We start from the raw sequence: 24,045 nt of genomic DNA, 5'->3' as shown, positions 1-24,045 counted from the left end.
AAACAAGTAGGACACCCTAGTGTATGTCCAGAGAAGCTTCCTATTTAAAGTTAAGCTTAATAATTTTATGCAATGCATATTTACATACAAATAAGTGGAAATAGATTTTCAGAAGTCTCACAATATGTCTCCAAGCCTACATGAGGTTCAAAGGCCTTTAACCAAGTTTAATAATGCTATTCAACACAGTTTTTATTTAAATATGAGTCTAAAACAGCACAGCCTTATAACCACCTGGTTAGAAACTAGTCTAGCTGGAACCTTGTTTAAATTGAGTTTAATTCAGGATCCTAAACTCATTTGAAAGGCCAAAGAACAAGTTAGATTTAAAGCAGATTTTCAGATTTCTAAAAATGTCATTACAGAATCTCACCGAATGCACAGTAATTAGAGAGACCTATAGCAATTTATTTAATTTTGCAAATTATCAATTAAGTGAATAATCAAAAAGAACAAAAATAATCCATCAAAATATATTTCATTATTTGACAGGTGTGTTTGTAATTGTAATTATAAATACTTAATATATTAGTACACATGCTACAATGTATTTTCTAAAATAATGAAGGCTTAATTATAGTGGACTTCACTATAGCTTCTCCTAATTAAAGCTTTGGTGAGAAGTGTGTGAAACAACTGTTTTTTTATCATATAAATATTGGGGTGTGCTGATTAATGAAGTGTAAATTAAGAGATTCTGCTGTTCTATGTTTATAGTATAGTTGCAGCCTATTGCTAGGGCACTACCAAATTCACAGCCATGAAAACTGGGTGACCGACTGTGAAATCTGGTCTCCCCGTGAAATCCGGTCTATAGCCTATACTATACAGATTTCACAGAGGAGACCAGCGTTTCTCAAATTGGGAGTCCTGAACCAAAAGGGAGTTGCAGGGCGGTCGCAAGGTTATTTTAGGGGGGTTGCGATATTGCCACCTTAATTCTGCACTGCCTTCAGAGCTGGGTGGCCAGAGAGCAGCAGCTGCTGACTGAGGGCCCAGCTCTTCAGACAGCAGCACAGAAATAAGGTTGGCAATACCATACCATGCCAGCTTTACTTCTGCGCTACTGCTGATGGCGGCTCTGCCTTCAGAGCTGGGCTCCTGGCCAGCAACTGCAACTCTCTAGCTGCCCAGCTCTAAGGGCAGCACCACCACCACCAGCAGCGCAGAAGTAAGGGTAGCAGTACTGCAACACCCCCTACAATAACCTTGTGACCTGCCCCACAACTCCTTTTTGGGTCAGTACCCCTACAATTACACCACCATGGAATTTCAGATTAAAATAGCTGAAATCATGAAATTTACGATTTTTAAAATCCTACGACTGTGAAATTGACCAAAATGGACTGTGAATTTGGTAGGACCCAATCTGTTGCATAAACAAAATGAAAACAATTTCAACTAGAAATCCTTCATGGAAGCATCCTCTGATTTGGACACACCAAAAATAAAAGATGGCCATAAAAACAAAATTCTCACATGCACACGGGGCAGTACAAGGCCATTTTGACAGAGGCACTGCCAAGCCAAATTTCAGTGAGTGGCATTGCGTCCTGGTGCATAGGCTGCAGCACCACTCAGGTTTCGCTTGCCCCTCCTCTGTGATACAGGGAAGGCCAGGTCAGGCCAAACCCAAGTGGCACTATGACCCTGCATGCTGGATCCTATCATCACTTGGTTTTGGGGGACTCTCAAATGTGGGTCCACACAAACTGTCCCTTTTGCACTCCCTCTTCCCCCAGCAGAAAAAGGATGGGAAGCAACTTTTGTTTGCTTCTGTTTTTCAATATCTCCTTTGTTTAAACTATATCATATATTTACATTGAAGAAAAGGAAATCACACTAATGCTTACGTATGACTACACTTGAGTGGAGCAAAAGGGAATAAATGAGAAATATGGGGGCAAATATAATGGAGGTACAATTTAAGAAAAAAGTGTATAAAAAGAGGTGAACAAAAAAAAAATACCCAGAAAAATATACAAACTAAAACAAAATACAGTAGATAAAGACTAATAAATCAATGAAATTCTGAGTTAAGGATAGAACGGCTTTTTATGGTCTTGTCTGGACTAGAATTTAAGGTGTGCTATTAGCATATATTAGGTAGCATTCAAATTAAAATGTTTTACAGAATCAAGTGTAGACAAGGCCATGTGTTTGGTCTCCACTAGACTTTTAAAAAGCATAATTAGCTAACATCACACCTTAAATCCTAGTCTAGACAAGAACTAGTTGAGGGGCCTCTGATCTGGAAATGATTTTACCAATTCCTTATCTCACTCACCAAGTACATCAAGATTACAGTTCACATAGTACCTGAGATCACTTGCTGTTCCAACGCCGAATGAGTATCACATGACCTTCAATACTTATGTATTAAGAAAAAGCAAGGTCACCATCTAACAAGTTTTCTTGCTTTTGAAATGTACTTCGATAGTAAATCCTTTGTTTTGTTTGAACATTTCCATTAACAGAAAACTTAAGTTCTAGCAAAATCCGTAAGACACAAGATCCAGCTACTAATGTATTACTTTACTGCCCAGAAATTTTCTAAGCATTATTCTAGTTGTTTTTCCTTAAATAAATCCCAGTAAAAGAAATTATACAAACATCTATTCAGTATGGATATAGGTCCTGTCTATTTAGGATTTTGAACTACATTTAAAAATTGTGCCTAAGCACCATTTAAACTAATGACCAAACTAAATGGCCAAACTATGATAATGACTGAAGAACTGCATTACAACATGATAAATGACTGAAGAACTGCATTATAAACAGGTTTACAAAACAATGCCATAGATTAGCTACAATTTATAACAAGTTCAGCATAATTCAACTCTTCCTACACACTAGCCGTAAAAACTCTGAGTACTCTGAGTTTGGCGTAAAGCAACCAAACACACCACACTTTCCCTTTGCTTCAAGGGCTAAAAGTCAAATCTCAAGCCGAACTTCTACAGTACTCTGTTCAGTCTATAGCACCAAGAGACAGGACACAAAAGATACAAGTTCCCTTCATGTGGTAGTAGCCCAGGACTTTGCAAAGTCAATTCAACTGTCCATATATTAGTTCGACCTCTCCCTGACCCCAATTAAGATTTTAGATGCCTGAACTGTAGCAACCTATGTACTCCTTCACCAATACCCAGAAAAGCATCAGTCATTCCTTAGTACTGATGGAGGAGAAGAGCTCTTAAACTCTCCTCCATCCCTGGACCTCCAGTGAGATAGCAAATGGCAATAAACTAACTGATCAAGTGGGACAAAGCTCCCAGTTAAACAAGGATGCTATGCTTGGAGCAAAACAGAAATATCAGAGGCCTTTTTTTTCCCCCAATTAAACACTTTGCATTACTGTGTTTGCTTATCCGCTGGAAGAGATTTTTAATATCTCTTTGGAAAAGTTTCCAAATTTGGGGGGAGAAATAAAACCTGTTAACAAAAATTAACTTAAAAACATTTTCTTCTGAGGACTGCACAGGTCGTAGTTATGATGTGCTACACACAGCACCCATGCATCCAAGAAAGTTATTCCTTGTGAGCGCTGATCATTTCTCAGTTTTTGCAGAATGTAATCATTCATTTTAAATAAACTTTCTAACCCTTACAGTTGTGAAGCCTTTTAAAACTAGACTGTTAGCATGAAACAACAGCTCAAAACTATGACCTACCACTATTAACCAATAGGTCTTAACTCTGAGGTGTAATAAGGACAATTTGAAATTTCAACACTCTTAACTACCTTAACACTGACCAGTTTAGGAGAAATATTCAGCCAATAGACTTATCCATTATGACTTAACAACACACAGTTTAGAGCAGGGGTTCCCAAACTGTGGGTCACGATCCCAAATAGAGTCACAATATCAGCAGATGGGGTTGTGGTAATCCCTAGTGTGCAGAGGATGCCATTTTGCTCTGGACAGCGTGACCTTGTACGTACGAGATCACGATGCATGGAGGACGCCATTTTGCTCTACAAAATAGCATCCTCCACACAGCATGAACTTGCATGCAAAATACATAGTAGTAGTAGTCATGTAGTGCAGAGGATGCCATTTTGTAGAGCAAAACAGTATCCTCTATGTGGCCTTACACATACGGTGCGTATGAGGTCATGAAAGGCAGAGGATGCCATTTTACTCTACAAAATGCTGTCCTCCATGGAGCGTGATCTCACTGGAATAGTGTGGGTGAGGTCACGTTGTACAGAGGATGCCATTTTGCTCTTCAAAGTGACATCCTCTATGCTGTCTGGGGTTCTTGGAGGAAATAATGAATTAAATGGGGTCATGATAGCGAAATGTTTGAGAAAGTTTTCCATCTCTGAGCTATTCAAATCATGGTCCTCATTCTGTGCTCCCTTAATATTGCTCTTGAAAAAGAAAGTAGATGCGAAGGATGTCAGAGACACCGGTAATATTTTATTAATGTTAGATGTTTCATCTGCCTATTATTGTGTTGAGACTATATGATTACCAGGGATTAGCTCCAGCACATAAGCAGGAAAGCAGACAAACTCTTCTGTGATCACCATTTACTGACACTTAAAGAACAATGCCAAGAACCAACTAATTGGAGACAACCCCCAACCCCTCTGGTGGGCTACGTAAACTGGTTTGACCAGCTCAAGACATACAGTGAGACAAAGAATTTATGGACTGATAAAAGGTTTACCTCTGAAGTACAGGGGGAGAGAGAGAGGGACTGTGGGCAAGCAGATTGAACCCTAGTTCCCAGAATAAGGATTAGCTGGATATATTAGGCCTACCTACTTTACATAAAACAGATATGCCTATAGACTATTTGTTATGATAAAACCCCTTTAGCTTCTGTTATGTTTTGTTCCTACTGTTGAGATTAAACAAAAATTTATTTTGAAAATACCATTTTGGTGACTGTGTATACACACACACGTCACAACTCCTCAAGGGAAGACTTGAAGCATTCAAATCCAGTTTAAACTGCTGCGGAATCATGGTCGGTACACAGGCTACTACAGTATCTCAGGAACTAGTCCACAGAGTAGGAGAATCACAAGAGTCCACCCCAAGACAGGTGATGGCAACAGGCCTAACAACTGAGGGAGTTGCACTCAGATTTAGAGGGGTCAAAGGTGCAGCTAACCCTAAACTGTGATAGTAGATCCTGCCTATTGAGCTAGATAATCAGAACAAATCCAAAGCTTTTGGCACCAAACTGGAGAAAGGACCATTTTGCATCTAACTGCACACAACTATCAAGGGAGTAAGAGTTCTTTGCTTACAGATCTCCAAGCTTCAGCAGAAGCTCAAACTTTCCAATTTCCCAGAAAACACTCAAATAAATATAAGTATGACAGCTGCCCCTACTACTGAGTAGATCAGGGGTCGGCAACCTTTCAGAAGTGGTGTGCCGAGTCTTCATTAATTCACTCTAATTTAAGGTTTCGCGTGCCAGTAATACATTTTAACGTTTTTAGAAGGTTTCTTTCTGTAAGTCTATAATATATAAAACTAAACTATTGTTGTATGTAAAGTAAATAAGGTTTTTAAAATGTTTAAGAAGCTTCATTTAAAATTAAATTAAAATGCAGAGCCCCCCCGGACCAGTAGCCAGGTCCCGGGTAGTGAGCGTGCCACTGAAAATCAGCTTGCGTGCCACCTTTGGCATGCATGCTATAGGTTGCCTACCCGTGGAGAAGATCAAGAAGCTCCAGATTTATCTGATCAACACAGCAGAAGTTTCCAAAAGGGATAAAAAAAAAAAAGTTTTTCACATTTTCAGCTGAATCTGAGGAATGAGATTATCAAAGTTCAGGTAAAATGAACTGATTTGAAATGATCCAGTCTGTAAAGTGTCCAAAGAGTAACAAATATCCACTTACATGAGAGGGCTACTAGCTGTGCAGACCTTGTTGGAAGTACTTACGTGGCCAGACTTTTCCTATAATTATTATCATCATCTTCCCCTTTAGCAACAAATATATTTTGTCTTCTGTTCAAGATTATTGTATTATGTAAAGCACTGTTCTATAAATAAATAATAGCATGCATTTATCTTTAACAAAAATCCAATGTAAATGTATATGTAAATTAGGTACCATCCTCAGACTTCTGTCAAATTGCCAATGCAACCCTCATTGCTGTAAAGGTTGCATGACATGCATCCTTCTATGTATCAACATACCATGACAACTATAAATCTGTACAATTCCTATTATTTTTCTATTTAGACTTAATTGAATATACACAACCTACTTAGAACTCTGTAGGAAAGTAAAAATCTCTAGAGGATCTTCCTAAATTACCTACTTCAGTTTGAATTGTGCCAATTTGGCAAACACACAGTCTGAAGTTGGCAGCCTTTTAAAAAGGCAATCCAGAACATTTTTCCTTGGTTATAAATTTACATTTTTTCAAAACATTGCTACAGTTATTTTTAAGGGCTTTCCGCAATACCTACATTTCAGAAAAAGCAGCCTTTTCCCATTCCCCAAAGAGCATGCACTTCAAACTGGCAGAGTCTGGATTAAAAGCTTCTACATAGTTCAGTATAAAAACCAAATGAGTACATTTGTGTGAAGTTAAAATGTTTTAAATTTTAAATAGAAAAATAAATGAAGGAAATTTTTAGAGATTACTTACAAGTAAGATTTAACTGATATACTGTCATGTGTGATAAAAATAGATTTTAAATGAAAGGGTCACTCAACCTGATTTTGTTAAATTGATCAAGCACCCTTTAAATAATCCATCCTGAATTGTTTTAACTACTTTAAAAAATAAGTTGACATACATTTTGTTTCTGCTCCCCTGTTGATATTTCAAAGACTCTTTTTGGGCAAGCAGAAAGACACCAAACATACTCAGGGCATATTCCTCCTCCACCCACTTTCTCTGGGCACACTCCTGTCTACTGCCTCTTCAGTATTAGTTTTGATATAGCTGTTAAAAACCTTCTTACAGAGCCTGGAAAAGATGTACACCATTAACAAACTGCAAAAGTTACTGTCAAATGAACAAAGACTAAAAAAATACATTAAAATATTTTTAATCTCTCACTTATAGTAACCTTACGGGCTACTCAGAATGAGAGTAAATACAATTTTCAGATGGAAATAAGTTTTTTGCTTTGACAACTTTCCTTTAAAATCAAACAGCTTTGCATTGTGTTTATTCACTTACAACAGAAGTCTTTCACAAAAGTTATAAATTATATTTATGAAAGAAGCATATTTTCTGCAAAGGACACATCACAAAGAAAGGTACTATTACAGCAATATTCATCTAGTGGAGCTTGTATATCATAGTTCAGTCTAAGTAATTTAGAGCAGCCAGTTTATAAAAACTACTGAAAGATTCAGCTTAAAAGCAAGGATACTGGCAGGCATTTCACTATGGTACTGCTTCTGCCACTGACGAGTCCACTATTCTCAGCTATACGCTCACAAAATTTTGCAGTATTTAAGAGTAATAACCTGACTCAAATAATGCATTACTAAACAGAGTAGACAAGTGGATTTCATAGGCTGAGGATTGGTTAAAGTAAGAAGTCTCAGCCCTAATAAAAGAAAATTAACATAAAATTCCCAAAGACCATAGCTGAAATCTACCCTGACAAGGATGAGAAACAAGATGGGTGAGGAAATATCTTCTATTGGACTAACTCCTGTTAGTGAAAGACAAAGGCCTTTGCTACACTGGCGCTGTACAGCGCTGCAACTTGCTGCACTCAGGGGTGTGAACCCCCCCCCCCCCCCCCAGCGCAGCAAGTACAGCGCTGTAAAGCACAAATGTAATCAGAGCCTGCAGTGCTGCACGCTCGCTCGCAGCGCTGCAAGCTATTCCCCTCGGAGAGGTGGAGTACTTACAGCGCTGTGAGAGAGCTCTCGCAGCGCTGGCGGAGCAACTACACTTGCGCTTCACAGCGCTGCCGTGGCAGCACTGAGAAATCCTGAGTGTAGCCAAGGCCAGAAGCTTTCCAGCTTACACAGAGCTTCTTCTTCAGGTCTGGGAAAGGTAATTACAGTGTCATAGCTAAATATAAAGTGGAACAGATTGTTTAGCATAAGTAGTTAACACATTGTAAGAGACCATTCAAGGTGAAGTGGCCAGTTAACACCTCTGTATTTGTCAGACAAAAAAGGGGATTTAGGCCTTGGCTACACTTGCGAGTTACAGCGCTGTAAAACACTCTCCCTCCACACTGGCAAGGCAGTTGCAGCGCTGCATGTACTCCACCTCTCCGAGAGGAATAGCAAGTATTGCGCTGCCGCTGCAGCGCTGTGGCCACCCAATGCGCTGTGAATGGCCTCCAGAATTATTCGGCAGTATCCCACAATGCCTGTTCTAGCCACTCTGGTCATTAGTTCAAACTCTACTGCCTTGGCCTCAGGTAACCAACCATGTGACCGACCCTTTACGTTCCCCGGGAATTTTAAAAATCCCCTTCCTGTTTGCTCAGCCCGGCGTAGTGTGGAGTGCTATCAGCAAATCTTTCCAGGTGACCATGCCTCCACGTGCCAAGCGAGCCCCAGCATGGAGCAATGGCGAGTTGCTGGACCTCATCAGTATTTGTGGGGAGGAAGCTGTACAGTCCCAGCTGCGTTCCAGCCGTAGGAATTACGATACCTTCAGGAAGGTATCAAAGGACATGATGGAAACGGGCCATGACTGTGACGCCCTGCAGTGCAGGATTAAAGTGAAGGAGCAGCGGAGTGCCTACCGCAAAGCCCGCGATGCAAACAGCCGCTCGGGTGCTCCCCCTGTGACCTGCCAATTCTACAAAGAGCTGGATGCGATACTTGGGGTTAACCCCACCTCCACTCCGAGCATCACCATGGACACTTCAGAGCTGGTGGGGGGGGGGGGGAGGAGGAGGAGGAAAATGGGAGTGATGGTGGTGGGCTGGATGGAGACACCCCGGAATCCCTGGAGCCATGCAGCCAGGAGATCGTCTCAAGCCAGGAGGAAGGTAGCCAGTCGCAGCGGCCGGTACTTGGTGGAAGACAAACAGAACAGCAGGTTCCCGGTTAGCAGGTTTTTTTTTTTTTTCCAGGAAGAAATTTTTTCCATGCAGGCTCTTTGGGAGAGGAGGGTTAGGCATGCATGCTTAGATGCGGAATAGTGCATTGATGTGGTTTATCACATCGTGGTAATCGGCCTCAGTAATCTCCTCGAATGTCTCATCCAGAATGTGTGCAATGAGCTTGCGCAGGTTTATCGGGAGAGCCACTGTGGTCCTTGTCCCAGCCAGGCTAACGTGTCTGCACCACTGTGCCGCAAGGGGCGGGGGGACCATTGCTGCACACAGGCAAGCTGCATATGGGCCAGGGCGGAAACCGCATTGCAGTAGAAGACCCTCCCTTGCTTCCCAGGTCACCCTCAGCAGCGAGATATCATCCAGGACGAACTCCTGTGGAAAATGTTGGGACAGTGTTCAGTGTAGGTGCCCCCTGACGCTGTTGGCTCTCCCCAAGGCACAGAAACCCAGAGGACAGTACAGCCCTGAAACAATCAGTCCCCCTTACTCACCATTTTGAGGCTCCCGTGGGATGTGTGCTCTGTTTCGGACGGGAAAATTATGCTATTGTGTAGACCCTGTGTGTTTTCTACTCCTTAAGTGTGGGGGGAATCATTACTCTGTCTTGTATAAACAATGCTGCCTCTGTTAAATGTTGCATTTTGCCTATTCAGCTGCATCGACCTTGAGACCTCAGCCGTCCCTCTAATCACGTGCTCAGAGGCTGCAAAGGCTCAGGAAGAGACCGCGAAAAAGCAAAGAAGACATGCTGCAAGAAGTGATGCAGCAATCTATTAAAGAGAATGAGAAAGCACAGGACTGGAGGGAGAGAGAAAGCAGGATCCGCCAGGAAAACGCAGCGCACCTGCGGCAAAGCACCGCGCACCGGCAGCAAAGCACTGATAGGCTCATAAGCATCCTGGAGCGCCAAGCAGACGCTATCCAGGAGCTGGTAGCCATGCAGAAAGAGGAGCAGTACTGCAAACGCAAACGCCACCCCCCCCACAGCCCTTGTCCCAAAACTCTTTCCGTTGTGCCCCACTGTCACCTCCAACCCACTTTCCCCAAGTTCCATGTTCTTCACGCAACCCGCTGCCTCCAACACCAGAATCTTCACCACCCAGCCCTGAAACCCATGACCCTTACCCTCTGCACTCAACCCCCATCACCATGCAGTATAGCTGTCCTGAAGTGCAGCACTCACTGCACAGCACACCAGACAGGACATACACGAATCTGTGATTGTACTGTTCCCCACTCCACCCCCTTGTTTCTTTTCAATAAATGGATTCTTTGGCTTTGAAAACATTCTTTATTATTGCATAAAGTAAAGACTCCTTAGCCCAGGAAATAAACAGGCACTGCAAGTCTGCTTGTCTGCTAAGCAGACACTGATTCCTAAAGATTGGAACTACTGCACTTCACTCCCGTGCAAGGCACCAGATATCACTGCTGGTTTTCAGCCTCAAATTGCTCCCTCCAGGCATCCCTAATCCTTGCAGCCCCACGCTGGGCCCCTGTAATAGCCCTGCTCTCTGGCTGTGCAAATTCAGCCTCCAGGTGTTGAACCTCGGAGGTCCATACCTGAGTGAAGCTTTCACCCTTCCCTTCACAAATATTATGGAGGGCACAGCACGCGGATATAACCGCGGGGATGCTGTTTTCGGCCAAGTCCAGCTTCCCATACAGAGATCGCCAGCGGCCCTTTAAACGGCCAAAGGCACACTCCACAGTCATTCGGCACCGGCTCAGCCTGTAGTTGAACGGTTCCTTGCTGCTGTCAAGGCTCCCTGTGTAGGGTTTCATGAGCACAGCATTAACGGGTAAGCGGGATCTCCAAGGATCACAATGGGCATTTCAACTTCCCCTACCATGATCTTCCGCTCTGGGAAAAAAGTCCCGGCCTGCATCTTCCTGAACAGCGAAGTGTTCCGAAAGATGCGTGCGTCATGCACCTTTCCGGGCCAGCCTGTGTTAATGTCAATGAAATGCCCACGGTGATCCACAAGCGCCTGGAGAACCATAGAGAAATACCCCTTCCGATTAACGTACTCGGATCCTAGGTGGGGTGGTGCCAGAATAGGAATGTGCATCCCATCTATCGCCCCTCCACAGTTAGGGAACCCCATTTGTGCAAAGCCATCCACTATTTCCTGCACGTTACCCAGAGTCACGGTTCTTCTGAGTAGGATGCAATTAATGGCCTTGCAAACTTGCATCAACACGATTCCAACCGTTGACTTTCCCACTCCAAACTGGTTTGCGACCAACCAGTAGCTGTCTGGAGTTGCCAGCTTCCAGATTGCAATAGCCACCCGCTTCTCCACTGGCAGGGCAGCTCTCAATCTCATGTCCTTGCGCCACAGGGTGGGGGCAAGCTCCTCACACAGTCCCATGAAAGTGGCTTTTCTCATCCGAAAGTTCTGCAGCTACTGCTCGTCATCCCAGACTTCCATGACGATGTGATCCCACCACTCGGTGCTTGTTTCCCAAGTCCAAAAGCAGCGTTCCACGGTGCTGAGCATGTCCGTGAATGCCACAAGCAATTTCGCGTCGTATGCGTTATTGGCTCGATAGCCTCGTCGGACTCCTCACCCTCACTGTCACTTTGGATCTTAAGGAATAGTTCGACAGCCAAATGTGACATGCTGACAAGTCTCGTCAGCATACACCTCAGCAGTTCGGACTCCATTTCCCGCAGACAGATCGCGCTGCACAGAAACCGTTGAAAGATGGCGCCAAAGGTGGACGGAAACAAAGGGATTTCTGGGATGCGAAGCGATGCATCACGGGGAATTGGGACAGGACCCAGAATCCCCCGCAACCACGCTCCCTTCCCACGGTGCCAGAATGGGAAAAGGTGCTCTGTGGGATAGCTGCCCATAATGCACCGCTCCCAATAGCACTGCAATTGCCGCAAATGTGGCCACGACAGTGCGCTGGGCAGCTGTCAGTGTGGACAGACTGCAGCGCTTTCCCTACTCAGCTGCACGAAGTCAGGTTTAACTCACAGCGCTGTACATCTGCAAGTGCAGCCAAGGCCTTAGTGGGTTACAGATTGTTGTATTAAACATAAACCCAGTGTCTTCATTAAATTCATAATTTTTTGTGTCTAGCAAAGATATGAATTTAAGCTCCCTAGTTTGTCTTCTGAAGATATTGTGCAGGTTTCCTTTGAGGATGAGGACAGAGGTCAGATGTACAGTGATCACTTTGTGAAAAATATTTACCCACACATGATGTGGTGTTTTTGTCTTATCACTTTTCTGTGCAAGTTAATTTAAGGGCAGAGTGACTATCTCATTTCACTCACATAGTTGTTATGGGACATCTAAGTACACATGTTGTGATAGGCATGCACAGTACTCACAGATCTCGAAAAGCAAGTAAGAAGTATTTATTATCTTAGCAATGGAGAGATGTCTGCAGGTTTTGCATCTGTTATGGCAGGGCCTGGTGCCGCTTTGAGTTGGTGTGCCCTGCTCTCTGGGGAGCTTGCACAGACTAGGGGTAGGTCTATACTTACCTCTGGGTCCGGCGGTAAGCAATCGATCTTCTGGGATCGATCCCGGAAGTGCTCGCTGTCCACGCCGGTACTCCTGCTCAGCGAGAGGAGTACACGGAGTCGACAGGGGAGCCTGCCTGCCACATCTGGACCCGCGGTAAGTTCGAACTAAGGTACTTCGACTTCAGCTACATTATTCACGTAGCTGAAGTTGTGTATCTTAGTTCGAAGTGGGGGGTTAATGTGGACCAGGCCTAGGACACACCAACCCAAAGCAGCACCAGACCCTGCAAATAATAAAGCAATCACTCCATATCTTATCTCTCAATCCTCATCCTCAAAGGAACCCTACACAGCACCTTCAAAAGACAATTTTAGGAGCTGAAATTCATAACTTTGCTAGACACTAAAAATCACCGACTTTGACTATATCTACACTAGAGACCTTACAGCTGCACAGCTGTACCATTGCAGCTGCGCCACTGAAAGGTCTCCCGTGTGGCCACTCTATGCTGGCGAGAGCACCCAACGCGCGGCGGTAGGCAGCTATGTAGGCAGGAGAGCGTCTCCCGACGACATAGCGCTGTCCGCACCTGCACTTTTGTTGGTGAAACTTATGTCAGTCAGAGGGGTGTTTTTTTCATACCCTGACCAACAAAAGTGCTAGTGTAGACAGCCTTAATAAAGACATTGAATTTATGGCTTTTTACAACAATCTGTAACCCACTAATCCCCATTTTTTTGTCCTATGACTCCAGAGATATTAACTGGCCATTTCACCTTGAATGGTCTCTTACAATATATGTTAAATACTTATGCTAAACAATCTGTTCCACCAAGTATTTATTTAGCTGTGACACTGAGTATCTTTCTCAGACCTGAAGAAGAGCACTGTGTAAGCTTGAAAACTTGTCTCTTTCATCAACCGAAGTTGGTCCAATAAAATACATTACTTCACCCACTTTGTCTCTCTAATATCCTGGGACCAGCACAGATTCAACACTGCAAACTAGTAAGAGAGAATAATTTGAGAGACCAAGAAAGGTTAGGTCACATGTTCTCAAAATGATTGATTTGGGGGGAGGGGGGAGAGAGAGCACCTGCAAATTAAGTCCAAACCAAATTTCCAATTAAACAAGTTCCATCATATCTTAAACATTATAGAACAAGCAGACTAGCCTTAGATAGGTTCCTAAACATGAAAATAGGCCTGTGTTTGAACCTCACCCTCAAAAGCACCAAACTAAAAAACTAGAAGAGAGAGAGTATTTTGTCTGGGATTTCCATGTCATTCATGCCTGACAAGTGGGTGAAGGACTTTCAGTTAGCTACAGACCAACCAAATGTAAACTGGGGTATTAGTGTGTAGGAATAGTATCAATTGATTGTAAGAACAATGATTTGAGCAAGCAGTTTGCAAAGATTTTACTGCTAGCAGCAAGGAGATGATAAACAAAAACTGATAGAGAATGGCAGAGAAAATTAATGAGAGAGATTAAAGGGTAAATTTTCAAAGTAGCGCAAAGAGATTTATCCACACAATTTCTATCAATGGAAATGGAAATGGTGCCAGACACACACACACACACACACACACACACACACGACTTTGAAACAAACCCAAAGAAGAAAAAACCTTTCACAAACAAAGAGACCAGCAGGAAGAAGAAAAAAAAAAAAAAAAAACCCTCCGCCCCCGAGCAACATAGTTAAGCCGACCTAAATCCTTGTGTCGATGGAAGAATTCTTCTGACAACCTAGCTACCACCTCTCAGAAAGGTGGACTATCTACACCAATGGGAGAATCCCTCCCATCAGCGTAGGAAATGTTTATACTGAAGCACTACAGCTGTACTGTTTTAAGTGTAGACAAGCCCTAAGTGTGCCTGGGCCATTCTGAAACCCTGGTAAGTGAAAGCAGCAAAAATATCAGGTAGTAGATATTAGGGGAATGTGAAAAAAGCAGGGAAAAGCCAAAGGAGTGTGATCAGAAAATATGAAGGAGTGAAAGAAAAAATAACGGCAAAGATATGAAACACAAAAAGGGAAATACAATGTGGAGGTGGGGAAAGACAAAGTAAGTGAGTCAATTCTCTAAAGTTTCAGAGTAACAGCCGTGTTAGTCTGTATCCGCAAAAAGAAGAACAGGAGTACTTGTGGCACCTTAGAGACTAACAAATTTATTAGAGCATAAGCTTTCGTGGACTACAGCCCACTTCTTCGGATGCAACCACACATCACTGAACAAAACCACTAACCCAGGAACCTATCCTTGTAACAAACCCCGATGCCAACTCTGTCCACATATCTATTCAAGTGACATCATCATAGGACCTAATCACATCAGCCATACCATCAGGGGCTCGTTCACCTGCACATCTACCAATGTGATATATGCCATCATGTGCCAGCAATGCCCCTCTGCCATGTACATTGGCCAAACCGGACAATCTCTACGCAAAAGAATTAATGGACACAAATCTGACATCAGGAATCAAAACACTCAAAAACCAGTGGGAGAACACTTTAACCTGTCTGGTCATTCAGTGACAGACCTGCGGGTGGCTATATTACAACAGAAAAACTTCAAAAACAGACTCCAAAGAGAGACTGCAGAGCTAGAATTGATATGCAAACTAGACACAATCAACTCCGGTTTGAATAAGGACTGGGAATGGCTGAGCCATTACAAACGTTGACTATCTCCCCTTGTAAGTACTCTCACACTTCTTATCACACTGTCTGTACTCGGCTAGCTTGATTATCACTTCAAAAGTTTTTTTTCTCTTAATTAATTGGCCTCTCAGAGTTGGTAAGACAACTCCCACCTGTTTATGCTCTCTGTATGTGTGTATATATATCTCCTCATTATATGTTCCATTCTATATGCATCCGAAGAAGTGGGCTGTAGTCCACGAAAGCTTATGCTCTAATAAATTTGTTAGTCTCTAAGGTGCCACAAATTCTCTAAAGGAAGACCACCAGAAATGGTGCAAGATTTTCATTACTAGGGAATCCTATTCTTCTTGTTCCAGGCCCTGAAAATTCTGCTGTGACCCTTACTACAGCCATAATAGAAAGTAAAAAACAAAAATGAAGATAAAAAATTAAGACTGTCAATTAATTGCAGTAAACTCAAGCGATTAATTCAAAACAAATTAACTCGATTAAAAAAATTAACCGTGATTCATCGCAGTTTTAATCGCACCGTTAATAGAAAACCATTTCTTTAAATATTTTGGATGTTTTCTACATTTTCAAATATAGTGATTTCAACTGCAACACAGAATACGAAATGTACAGTGCTCACTTTATATTATTATTTGTATTACAAATATTTGTGCTGTAATCAAGATAAACAAAAGAAATAGTATTTTTCAATTCACTTCGTACATGTACTGTAGCGTAGTGGTTCTCAACCAGCAGGACGTGTACCCCGGGGTAAGCAGAGGTCTTCCAGGAGGTACATCAACTCATCTAGATATTTGCCTAGTTTTACAACAGGCTACATAAAAACTACTAGCAAAGTCAGTACAAACTACAATTTCACACAGACAAAATGAGAACATAAGCAATATTTCACTAATCGTTTGCTGTAACAATTTTATATTTTTAGGTCTGATTTTGTAAGCAAGTAGTTTTTAAGTGAGGTGAAACTTAGGGTACGCAAGACAAATAGACTCCTGAAAGGGGCACAGTAGTCTAGAAAGTTTGAGAACCACTGCTGTAGTGCAATCTTTATCATGAAAGTACAACTTACAAATGTAGATGTTTTGTTACATAATTGCACTCAAAAACAAAACAATGTAAAACTTTAGAGCCTACTAGTCCACTCAGTCCTTCTTTTTCAGCCAATTGTTAAGACAAACAAGTTTGTTTGCATTTAGGGGAGTTACTGCTGCCTGCTTTTTATTTACGCCAGCTGAAATTGAGAACAGACATTTACATGGCACTGTTGTAGCTGGTGTTGCAAGGTATTTATGTGCCAGATACGTTAAACATTCGTGTGCCCCTTCATGCACCATTCCAGAGGACATGCTTCCATTTTATTATTGTTTAATAGTGAGATTAAAACTGTAATTAATCACAATTTTTTTTAATTTTGCAATTAATTTTTGAATCATTTGACAGCTCTTTAAAAATAGAAAAGGGATGCTTGCAAATATATGGATAATAAAAAAGGCTCATCAGTTGCACATAAAGAAAAACTATAAGAACTACAAAGAGGTAGGAACTTAATAGACAGATATATGTAGAAAATGAGAGAAATGCACAAATGAACACACTGAGTAAAAAATTAAGTGTTGTGAGACTAGAAAAGAAAAACAGCTCAATCCTATAAACCCTTACTTACATGAGTAGTCCTTATACATACAAATGATTCCACTGAAATTAATGGTATTACTTAGGTCAATAATGGTTTGCTGGATCTAGCAGTAATAGATTAATATAACCTTTATGTTCTTAACATACAAAAAAAATACTCTTGTTTATGAATAGTCATATCAACATCTAAAGAAGTGTTAATAGAAACAGTTACTAAAAAGATTGAAGCTAGAATTTAACGAAGTATTTATTACCCCAGGGATCTATTTTGAAAACATTAATAAAAAAATTACAATATTTTTAAACCAATAGAATATTTTGGAATAAAGGAGATAGCTAAGCAGATAATTTACACCATGTAAGTTATAAGTATTTCAATAAGACATTGTGGTATACTGCAATGAAGAACATTGTATTAATCATGCTTTATTAAATCTTGGAATTTTGTATAAAAATTACATAGCAGAAAATTTTTATGCTCTAATGCTTTGTTTTATGTATGAAAAATAAGCATATTGTAAAAAGTTTAATGCAATACATTCAAGTTAAATTATACTTTAAAAAAAATGCAAAGTACCAGTTATATGCTTGACTTTAAAATTGTATTTTAACAAGCTTAAAACTAAAGATCACAGTTTTTTTTTAAATAATGAAGTCACATACAGAGACATAAGCCATAAACACACACATAATTATACCTTATTATAACGATCATGAGGAACAGACTGCAACACGATAGGTTCCATTGTAGAAACATTTGCAAACTGCACCTCGGGAATGTACAGGGCACAAACCACATGAGCCCAACCTACAAAAAGTTATAATTGCATTTTATTTTTAAGGCCTTTTAAAAACTCAAAGGATATTTCAATTACAGCAAAGAGAACCTTTCACAGCATGTTTTGCCATGTACTGTTTTAATTATTTAGAACATTGCAGATTTAAGTTACTTTAAAAAAAAGATTCTTTACCATATCATAGCATGCAAAGGTAGGATTGGCTGCAATACATTTTCAAGAGTCTACTGTCTCAAAGTGTAGAGAATTTAGACATAATACTGATGGAATGGTAAAGGTAATGATTTATCCAAACAAATCCTAATACACTGATGGAAGAAGAGATGATTCCTTAGGATTCTTTGAACCAACAAGCTCAACATTTAAAATAAATTGCACTCATTCCTTAAATTTTGAAACAATTTGTGCAGAGAAATATTTTATGAATATCTAGTATTTATGTGAGTTTTGTCATCCATGTAATCTTTCTTTTGCATATTGGGTTATTTTCTCTTAAGCTCATTAGATGAATTTTATTTTGACTACTAGATTCATGGGTTCAGTTAATAACCATTCTACCCCAAAGGGTTCTTTTCCCATAACCTTTCACCACAGTAAGAACAAAATACTATTTGATCAGTCTCCTCTCTTGTTAACTCCAATATGTAAACCCCATATTTGCTTTTCATCTTCATATTGATAGTCTCACTACAAAACATCAGCATGGGCTCATTAATAAATATTTTGTCACTTACCACCTTTTGGTAGATCTTGATTAATATTTCAAGGGGAATAAAAACCTGTTTGTCTCACTTTCCTAGCAGTTTGCACAGATTCCTGACCTAGAAAGGAGCCTACCTAATTCTAGGTTTTCTTTTGTTCCCAAGGGAGTCAACAATTTGTGCCAGCTGAAGAACACAGTTTATCGTATTTGCTACTGTTTCATCACAGACAGCTCAACTTGAAAGTTACTTTGCTATTCAAGAATACACCATATTCTACCTTGAACTGTTTTACACACAAACTACTAGGCAGTTAATATGAATGAGCCACTTATTAATATAAAGAGTTCCATGCATTATAACAGTAAAAATATTCAGTGCAGAGGTGCTGCAACTCAAAAGAAATTTGGTGTGCCTAAATCATTTAGGCAGTATCTTATACTCCCCCAGAACAGAAATTATCTGGATGGTGCACAGTGCAGTATTTTGTCACAAGACTAGCAATATATGTGGGATTCTCCTTAAAAATAAACTGCATGATCCCTATATTCAAACTGCTCACTATGTGCCCTAAATATTCACATTCATTTCAAATAATGGAAAATTAGATATTTTGAGTAGAATGAGCTGTTGATTTTTTCCCCGGTTATCAAAAAACTCCCTCTGTATTGATGCATGCAATAATAGAAAAATACCCTACAGCTCCAACACAATTACGAGAGTCTTCCAAAATGTTTTTAAAACTACAATATTCAGTCTTAAGTTTCCCAACTTCATAATATCAAAACTGAAGCATCTTGACTCCCAAACATACTTGTTCTAACAAGTTAGCATCAACTTATAATAGTCAGTATTATTAACTCTCTAGACTGGTATTAATATGAGTGGAACATATCACAGAATGCAGGTTTTGCTTTCCAATCAGTTCTCTTCATGGTTAGAAAAACAAACTGCACAAGGCTGGTTCTTGGTTCTCTAATGGTCTCAGACTGATGATGATTCTTAACTTTTTTTTAAACGAAACTGATGTTTTTCTCAGTAAATGCTGGCATAATACTTTAATCTGTCTAGAAAATTCAAAACTAAATCAGGTAATGGTTATAGTTAGCAACATTCATTGACTGGCAAGCTTTGGCATACCATATTAGTATTTTATTCTTCAATTACTTGTTCTATTTTACTGTTTTCTCCACATGGCTTTTTGTAGAACTCTTCACATACACTACCCTCCTTTCTTACAGATAGTCATTTTGTAAATTGCTAACTTGATTTCTTTTAAAAACAAACCCTGAAGACTAATTCATAAAGCATTGTAAACAACAACTTTGGAGGACCCACATAGGCCTGCCCCTTTCCTTCCTGACCCATCCTTCTGGCTGAAAACATAGCAGCTAATGGGAATGTGACTCCAGGAAATAAAAGTATACAAGGGCTTTGCTAAGGCTTTAGGCTTCCTGCCACTACACTATTAAAAACACACTTACAGCAACAGTATTAAAAGTGAGTGTGTTCCACATGAAGTATCATACTAATGATTTTCCTATCTGGAAAAGTGTTCAATACAGTAAAAATGTCACTAATCTGAAAAATCCACTAACATTGTAGAAGGGCAACAGAGAGCCGCTCAGCACTTTCTTCCTAATTTCTTACATCAGTTATTAGCAGGCAAGATACATCTTGTTATTGGCTACAGACTGTGGAATTATCCAATTCCTATTTACAGTAACTAATCTACAAAATATCCAAGACACTGAAAAGATATCCTCTCTTTTTATAAAAAGTCTGACTAAAATGAAGTATCTTAACTCTTTGAGTGAGGAATTTCCACTGCAAATCCAGTGTCTCAGTTTCAAGGTCTTCTAATTACAGCCAAGCTGAGTTTTTCACTGAAGGCTGCTCTATACTGGACCTTCACTACAAAGAACAAACAGTGAGGCCCAGGACTAATAGTTGCCTACAGTTAAAGTCTATTTATTCTGGTTTATACAATATCAATATACAATATTAACATATAAATAATAATGATTTTTTTTTTAAATTAGCACTATAGAGACCTCTAGGAGACCCATTCCCCAAAGCAGGAATAAGACATCTTCTGAGACACTCAAGATGGAGCATCTAAGGCTTCCTCACGAAATATTATGGAGAATGGAGGTTCTTAATGTTCAGTGCCTCCCAAATAGGTAGATGGGGGTGAAAGGGTTCCTGTCTACATCTCCCCCTGTGAACACTGCTATGTTGCCATCTTCTCTGCTAGTATCTTAGTAGTGGGGGCGGGAAGGGAGTCATTGGCTCCTGTCATGCCTGTCCCATATATAAATATAGGATTAAGGGAGGTGGAAGCCTTAAACTGCTTCCAGCTGCAGAGAGCCCCAGAAAGGCTTCCCATGCCATATACATTTGTGGCTGTGAGCCCACCCTAGAGGGATCTTTGACAGTTGACATAACATGAGGCGAGGTTTATTCTTGCTTTGGAACAGCAGCCCCTGGGAGCTCCTAACAGACAACCCCCCCAAAATAAATATACTTTTAATTTGTTTCTAAAACAATACTTACCTTTGGCAATTACTAGCCCATACTTTCACTATTATATACTTTCTGGTCAGAACCGAATATAGCTGCCCTTTGTCTTCAGTGACAGCCTTTTAAGAAACACTATCAACCACCATCATCACAGCTACCAGTTTGTCAATCACTACCGAAGCCAGGTAGAACCACAGTAGACTTTTCAGATTTTTCTAAGCTACAGGGGTAAATATCCAGTCACATTTTCATGTTCTCTTACTTTTCCCCTGCTTGTATTGGTATCTGTATTTTTTTTTTAATTGAAAAAACCCCCTCAGATTTCTACTCTTATTTCCAAAGAAAAGTCTCAAAGGCTTTAAAACAAAATGTTATTTTTAGGTTGCTTTAAAAGAAGTTTTCCTTCTCTGACAAAAGGCCCAGTATTGCTAACCCCAAGCATTTCAGAAAGCATAAGTCAGGCACAAAAAATCATTATATTAGTTTAAAAATAATGACATTTAAAAAAAGATGGGTTCTTTTTATTTGCCTTATGATTTTCAATGTCTAGAGTTCAATATTTTCCAATCTTTTCTTCACAACCATGAGGGCTAGAAACTTATTTTTTATTAAACTAAAGGCAAGATTCTCACAATCATCCAACTCCAGGAGCAGGAATTTAAGAGAAAAAAAAACCACCAAATACCAGAATTTTTTGAGAGTCTCATGAGTTGGCAAGACTAATGGGACATAAAAGAAAAAATCCATCTATTTTTCCTCAGACCAGGAATTTGAAAGGTAAAAAGTTTCTCACTATGAATAAACTATATTTTCAAGTGTACTTCACTTTTTAAAAATAGGCATTTCTGAGCTTCCAGTTGGTACCTTCTGTCTTATTAACAATTGACAGATTGTGATATTTTCAGAAGGGAGTGTAGCAGGTCACATGGAGCTCTTCAAAACAAATAATATGATAAGTCATGGGGGTATGACGTGCCTTTCTCCCCAGAGATCAAGTGGCAAGTTAAAAAGTCTTTGAGCAAAGTTCAAATAAAGCAAACAGCCCCTTACCCACAGTTTCCTTCTTGCAGGCATCTCTACTGGGATACCAAATCTTCCTTGAGGTCTTGCAGTCAAAATTCTAATAGATTTTAAGGCCAGAATGATCATTAGGAACATCTAGTCTAATCCAGCATAACACAGGCCATAGAATTTTGCCCAGCAATTCATGCATGAAGCCCATATCTTCTGTCTGAGCTAGCGCACATATTTTAGAAACATATTCAATCTTGATTTAAATGCATCAAGAGACAGTGATGGGGTGGATTCTCTGTAAAAGCTGTTCCAATGATTCCCTCACTATTAAAAAAAAGTGCTTAATTTCTAGTCTAGCTTTGTCTAGATTCAACTTCCTGCCATTGGACTTGGCTATGGTTTTGTCGGCTTGATTAAAGAGTCTTCTAGTACCAGACATCATCTCTGCACGTAGATACTTATGTACCGTTATTAAGTCACCTTTTAACCTTCTCTTGAACAAATTAAGAAGGTTGAACATTAGTCCCTCATTGCAGATTTTCCAGACAGCAAATTCTTTTAGCTCTTTTCTGAAGCCTTTCCAATTTGCCAACATTCTTTTAAGTATGGACATCAGAACTGGACTGAATAGTTCAATAATGGTCTCACCAGTGCTGTATGCAGAGGCAATACCACCTCACTACTTCTACTTTCCAATCATATACATCCAAAGATCATGTTAGATCTCTCATCCCCCACATACTAGCTCTTACTCTGTTGGCTATCTACCATATTTTTCAAGTCCTTTTCAGTCACTACTTTCCAACATATAATATGAGAGACTACAAGTGTGACCTACACTCTCAATTCAGAGATGCAGGATATTGCATTTGGGGGTACTGAAAAACAGGTATTCCAAATGAGCCCATCTTAACAAGAGATCCAGCATATTTTGTAGAATTGACCTGTTTCAATCATTTACCATTCACCAATTTTTGGTATCATCTTCAAACTTTACCACCAATGATTCTATACTTTCTCCAGGTCCTCGATAGAGACATCAAATTGCATTAGGCCAAACACAGATCATTTCAGGACCCTGTTAAAAACACCCTCTCTGAATAATGATTCTCCATACAGCTGCTTTGAGAGCTCCCTGTTAGCTAGTTTAAATTCATTTAATATGTGCTACACTAATTTTGTGCTAATTTTTTATTCACAATGTTATGTGGTAATAAATCAAATGCCTTACAGAGGTCTACTATGTGAAAAAAGTTATTTTTTTAATCAAACAAGCTTGTAATCTCATCAAAAACAATATCAAATGTGTTTGAAAAGACCTATTTTCCATAAAACCATGTTGACTGGTATTAATTTTAAAACTGCCATCCTTTGATTATTTATGTGAGTGCATTCCGCATCAGACTTGCCATGATTTTGCCTGGATTCAGCAACAAGCTAACCAGCCTATATTTACTCAGGTCATCCTATTTATCGTTTTTAAATATTGACACATTAGGGTTTTTTCCAGTCCTCCTTAACTTCCTTACTGTTCCAAGATTGGTTAAACAATATCAATAACTCAGAGCTCCTTGGCTAATTCATATAAAATTCTTGGGTGCAAGTTATTTGGTCCTGTAGGACCACACACATTTAACTTTCTTAGAACCTGTTTAAAATCATGCCTACTTACTGTGGGATTAGAAATTTCATTATCACTGTCAGATAGGCCTACGTGATCAAGCTTTTCTAAATACAGAATAGAAATACAGTAAAAGCTTTTTTATCCAGCATTTTGGGGGAAATGAGGGGTGCCGAAAAATTCCAAATAACTACGAGGGAGAGAGTTTGGGTGCGAGAGGGGGTGCAGGGGCGGGGTGCTGCATCCAGGCGGCCCTCACCTTGGGTGGCTCCCCGCAAGCAGTGACCTGTTCCTGCTGCTCCTAGGCAGAGGGGTGGCTAGGCAGCTGCCTCCGCCCGCAGGCGCTGACCCCACAGCTCCCATGGGCCGCAGTTCCCGACCAATGGGAGCTATGGAGCCAGTGCACAGAGGGGACCAGTGGGGCAGGGCCAGTGCACAGAGCCACCTAGCCATGCCTCCTCCTAGGAGCTGCAGGGACAGATCACAGTTCGCGGGGAGCTGCCCCAGGTGAGCGCCATCCAGATCCGGCACCCCACACCCCCTCCCACG

At 40.5% G+C, this 24,045-nt stretch overlaps 1 protein-coding gene across 5 annotated transcripts in view; it reads right to left on the bottom strand.

The window, feature by feature from the left end:
- MLLT10 (MLLT10 histone lysine methyltransferase DOT1L cofactor) overlaps positions 1-24,045 on the bottom strand; it is a 209,436-nt gene that overhangs the window by 137,905 nt on the left and 47,486 nt on the right. For 3 of the 5 annotated variants that reach the window (XM_054020656.1, XM_054020659.1, XM_054020657.1), the window contains exon 5: positions 17,539-17,648. The exons of 1 other annotated variant lie outside the window; for it this stretch is intronic. In XM_054020656.1, coding sequence (XP_053876631.1) covers positions 17,539-17,648 — 110 coding nt within the window. Of the gene's footprint in view, positions 1-6,783; positions 6,838-17,538; positions 17,649-24,045 lie in introns of those variants that run through there. One more of the 5 variants, XM_054020661.1, reaches the window with a different exon arrangement.

This window comes from Malaclemys terrapin, chromosome 2, assembly GCF_027887155.1.
Source record: "Malaclemys terrapin pileata isolate rMalTer1 chromosome 2, rMalTer1.hap1, whole genome shotgun sequence".
Classification (NCBI taxonomy): domain Eukaryota; kingdom Metazoa; phylum Chordata; order Testudines; family Emydidae; genus Malaclemys; species Malaclemys terrapin.
Note: the sequence above shows the minus strand (reverse complement) of the source record. Positions and strands in the feature narration are given on the sequence as shown.